The 4,906-nt window shown below is 31.0% G+C and overlaps 1 protein-coding gene across 1 annotated transcript; it reads right to left on the reverse strand.

Annotated features, from left to right (window-relative positions):
* Window positions 1–1,613: 1,613 nt before the first annotated feature.
* LOC107816569 (transcription factor MYB35-like) lies at window positions 1,614–3,578 on the reverse strand. The gene is made up of 3 exons (XM_016642296.2): window positions 3,311–3,578; window positions 2,931–3,060; window positions 1,614–2,528 (listed from the first exon to the last, which is right to left on the reverse strand). Exons 1-3 carry the CDS (start codon window positions 3,444–3,446, stop codon window positions 1,784–1,786), a joined length of 1,011 nt encoding a protein of 336 aa, XP_016497782.1. The 5' UTR covers window positions 3,447–3,578; the 3' UTR covers window positions 1,614–1,783.
* Window positions 3,579–4,906: the final 1,328 nt, after the last annotated feature.

Genomic DNA, 4,906 nt, shown 5'->3' on the forward strand with positions numbered 1-4,906 from the left:
AATGAGAAATTTTTATCTGCACTTGATTAATTAATTTGGGATTAATATATAGGGGAACAGTGGACTTTAATTTCACTAAACTACAGGAACACCTAACAAAAGTTAGTTGAATAATGTTCAATAGTACAACATTGGACACCCCACTAGTAGGATCCTAATGCGTTGTTGTTATTGTTGTTGAGTACAACATTTGACACCTAAGCTCAAATATTTATTTGGGCAGTTTTTTCATAGGATTTAACACATTTAACGAGTTTTTATACTGTCAGTATATTTTGACATATTATAACATATAATTTGTTTCATTTTCAAGTTGATAATCTCCTTTTTTTAACGATTATTTATCTTTTAGCTAATCTGATGGTACATCTATTTTAATGATTAAACTCTTTTGAAAATAATGTAAACAGTATTTCTTTTAGTGAAGCACTGATTCTTTTGTTTTTCAGTTCTGATCCTTGAGTGAATGGTAACAGTAAAACTTTTTAAGTTTCTGTGGAGTGTAGTTACATTTATTCCTGAGTTCAAATTTCTAAGCTGATTGGTGCACGGTTGGGGAGCATAGGTTTTAGCAGAGACAAACTTAAGCAGTTATTGCATAAAAGTACGTAGACAAGGTTCCAAAATGGTTTTTTAAGAACTCTCCTAAGTAGTCTTTAATACATTTTTATTATTCCCTCCGTTTTAATTTATGTGAACTCATTTGACTGGGCACAGAGTTTAAAAAAAGATAGAAGACTTTTGAACTTGTGGTTAAAAATGAGACACATATATTTTGTGTGACTATAAATCATTGCATAAAGGTAAATTATTTCCAAATAAGGAAATAGGTCATTCTTTTTGGCACAGACTAAAAAGAAAATACGTTCACATAAATTGAAACGGATGGAGTATGATTTTTAAGAGTATTATACTTCATCATTTTTGATACAAAAAATCATAACACTATTTACATATTTTATAAAGAAATACATACCTATAAAGATTATGATGGAGTTATTGTAAGTACTATGTCATCCTTACCAGAGATATCGAGTTCTGAGTCTGAACATTGAGTCACATTTGTTAGAAAGCATATTACCTCTAATGTCTGTATTCTTAGCTCAAATTCGGATTTAATTGAGTCCTCGTACACCGAGTGAAAAACAGATAAAAAAGAACAAGCTTGTATTCTTAGCCCAAATTCGGATTTAAAAGTTGCTCTTGAATTAAAAAGCCTAGGAGTATTTGTTATATTTCCAATGAACTAAAAGGTTAATATGGTCAATTTCATTATTGATTAATGCTAAAAGATAATTCCTTAATATATATAAAAATAGCCAAAAACAAATCAATTAAAGTGGATTGGAGGGAGTATTTAATGAAGAAATGCACACCAATAAGGATTGTGGTGGAGTTATTGTAATTACTATTTTTACCCTTAACCAGAGGTCGTTTTTCGGGCTCGAACTCTTGAGTATAAAATCGTCTTTGTTAGGAAGCAATTTATTCCTCTAATGTTGACCGTCCCTATGCAAATTTGGATTTAATGAAGTCTTAATACGAACACGAAAAAAAAAAAAAGCACAAAAAGGAAAAGGCTTTTACTACAACTACGTAATATGTACCGACGATTTAAATTGAAGTAAAGAAGTTTCAATAATAATAATTCCACCACAATTACACAAAACCCCAGAAAAAGTTTGAATCTTCTTGCCAACCCCCATACCCAAACGCCCTTTCAAATCTTCCTAATGGTGTACTTACATTTGTTTTCTCTTTTCAACAGCTAGTCATTTCTTCTTCAGTAATAGAACATCCCTATCTCATTTGACTTGTTATAATTCTCATCATTGAACACGAACATACTGTTGTTGTTGTTACATCCAATAGTACTGCCATTGTTGCCATTGGTACAACTTGTTAGCTGCTGCTTAACTTCTTCAACATCATACTGAAGTACTTGAGTAGTAGTAGTAGTATTTCCAAAATACACATTTGGTTTTTGATCCACCCAATTACTACTACTGTTACCATAATCAAGAGTGAAATTCTGATTTTCTTCAAAAGCATTAACACTTGAAATTTGACCTTGTTGTAAACAATTACTCATAATTTCCTCTCTCTTGATTTCTTTGCCAAAACTCATTTGGCTACAACTTCCATCTGATGAAGAACAACTTGCTTCTCCAAACATAAGTAAATTATGACTTTGAATATTATAAGGATATTGACTATTTGTAGCACCCAAATTAGGAAAATTCATGTTACTATTAGTGTAGAGAAAATTTGGCTGGTGGGCAGAAGAAATGGACTGATTTAGGCCTGTAATAATAGGCCTATTATTTGGGTTGTAATATAAGTCTCTAAAAAGACTTGAATTTATCTGGGGTTGGGTTTGAAGAGAATTAGTAGCTGGAAAATATGGTGATTTTCTTTGGTTTGTTGATTGCATTAATCCCATAAGCTTTTTCTTGAGTTTAGTATTCCAGTAATTCTTGATATCATTGTCAGTCCTTCCTGGTAATTGAGCTGCTATTATTGACCACCTGTTAACATAATATATTGCATATGTTATAACAAAATTTAATTGGTTTACAAAAGGAAAAGTTTTCCAAAAAAAAAAAAAAAAAGAGAGAAAAGAAGAAACGTTGGAATTTTGTAGTAGTAATACTTAAACAGCTGTAAGTGAGTAAATAAAGACTTGATCTTAGATCTAAACCTGGCATGCATGCAGAAAAAAATGTCCATAAATGGCAGAATCTTTAATTAAAAATCCAACAGACTATTTGCATTTCTTTCTGAGCCCTCATTGTTTTTTCCCTTTTCTTATTTATTAAGGTTCTTCTTTTCCATTTTTAGTGGGAACAGTTTTTGTTTCAGTCTCAAATTCATCAGAAAGATGATAAAAAATGGAAAACAATTTAAGACTAAAAAAAGGTATATTGTACCTGCTTCCAATGGTGGAATACAAGCTGCAAATAACTCTATCTTCTTCCTCCGAAAAATCACCATGTTTGATATTAGGCCTTAGATAATTTAGCCATCTCAATCTACAACTCTTCCCACATCTCTTTAGTCCTGCAGTTCCAAACATATATCTCATCAAAATCATAAATAATGAAGCAACCAAAAAAAAACTTAATCCACTCAAAGTATAAATATTAATGTAAGCTTCCCTCCCCCTATATTCAAACATATACATACGAAAGTGTTAAATACGCGACGAGATATTGTAAGCGATAGAATATGATCTTGCTACCACAATCCACTGAGATTTAACCCTTTGTCGCTTCGATTCTGGGAATAAGGGAGTAGAAGTTGTTGTTACCTGCTTTTTGGGGAAGAGCAATCCAATTTCCACCAGTTCCATATTTGTGAATGAAATCTTTGAGTTTAGCATCTTCTTCAGGAGACCATGGCCCTCTCTTCACATTTGCTTTATCACAACATGGAGCTCTCCCCATATTCTTTTTCTTATAGTTCTCTCTCACTCTCTAGTGTTTAATTTGTTTCTTTTTGAGAATCTTGTCTACAGAAATGGAGAGGAGAATATGTTTTCTCCTTTACTCTCTTTCTTGCTATATAGACAAGTGGACAAGGGTGTCTTTGCTAACTAGAGCTTTATATTAATAAGAGTGAGTTGGAGTTTTTAAAACAGTAAAAAAGAAGAGATTTTGAATTTTTCATTTCAGAGTTACAAAGTCAAAAGTACAGACCTATTTCTAACTTACTTTTGCTGAACAACTACCTCTCGCCAAAAAAAAAAAAAAAATTGAGAATATACACGATTGGTGTAAAGATTTTTTTACACTACAAGTGATTTTTAATTTTTGATAGTATATTACTTATTCCCTCCGTGCGAGTTTATGTGAATCAATTTCTTTTTAAGTCAGCTCTAAAAGGAGTGATCTCTTTTTAAATTAAAAAAATAATTTAATTCAAATTTTCCTACGCTTAATGAGAATCTTTTATACATACACAAACAATTAGACATGTTTAACACCATAAGTTTCAAAAGAATTATAGCCACACAAATGTTATGAATTGTTTAAGACAACAAGTTCTATATGTCTTATTTTTTTTTAAATTTCGTACCCAGTCAAATATATCACATTATATTAGAACAAAAGCAATATTATTTTTACCAGATTACTAATTAATGATTATCAATAGATTTACACGTATTATCTAGATAAGCCATCTAATTGTGCAAATAATTTGTATACCGTCAACACATACAACTTAAACTAAAAAAGAAAAGAAAAGAACAACAGTAGCTGATTGGAGATTTATCTAAAATACTATTGGAAAATGCTGTATTGTGTATAATATAGTAATGCATAGACTTTTGCTTTGTTTTTCAGTCAGTAGTCTTTCCCTTAAACTACAAGAATCCCCAAGTGTTTTCATAAGTTAATATTAATAAAGTTATTTGACTAATTGACAGCTCTAGCTGAGTCACTGAATTTTTGACATGTTCCAAACAATAGGCTAATAATTTCTAAGTAGACTCTATTTTTTCTAGTCTTATCTAACCGGCTTTTATTTACATGAGTTAATACATAACAATAATAGAATACTACAGCTACCTAACAAAAATTATTACCATATATACACCAAATTAAGACACGCATGTGGAATATTTGAGTCTCTAAATCAATTGGATTCACTAAAAATGACATAAAAAAGACACACTCAGAAGGAGAGTCAGTGAGGCAAAGTCTGTTTGATAGGATGGAAACAATATTATGAAAGAATTTGACTTCTATTTATTATACTTGTGAAGTTAAAAGTCTAGGCACGTTTTTCGTAGTTAAGTTACTTAGTTACAATAGAATAGAGTAGGCTCCAAAGAGAGAAAAGGAGAAAAGATTTACCGCACTCCTGTAATTTACCGAGTTCTCCTCTATTTTATTTACCACTC

The sequence above is a fragment of the Nicotiana tabacum genome, chromosome 9 (assembly GCF_000715075.1).
Source record: "Nicotiana tabacum cultivar K326 chromosome 9, ASM71507v2, whole genome shotgun sequence".
NCBI classification, from domain to species: Eukaryota; Viridiplantae; Streptophyta; class Magnoliopsida; order Solanales; family Solanaceae; genus Nicotiana; species Nicotiana tabacum.

Bases quoted from the DNA above. Each gene is read 5' to 3' on its own strand.
- LOC107816569 (XM_016642296.2), bottom strand. From the start codon at position 3,446: ATGGGGAGAGCTCCATGTTGTGATAAAGCAAATGTGAAGAGAGGGCCA. The intron at 3,061-3,310 runs GTAACAACAACT...TTGGAACTGCAG, and splicing joins TGCTCTTCCCCAAAAAGCAG to GACTAAAGAGATGTGGGAAG. The intron at 2,529-2,930 runs GTACAATATACC...TTATGTTAACAG, and splicing joins TATTCCACCATTGGAAGCAG to GTGGTCAATAATAGCAGCTC.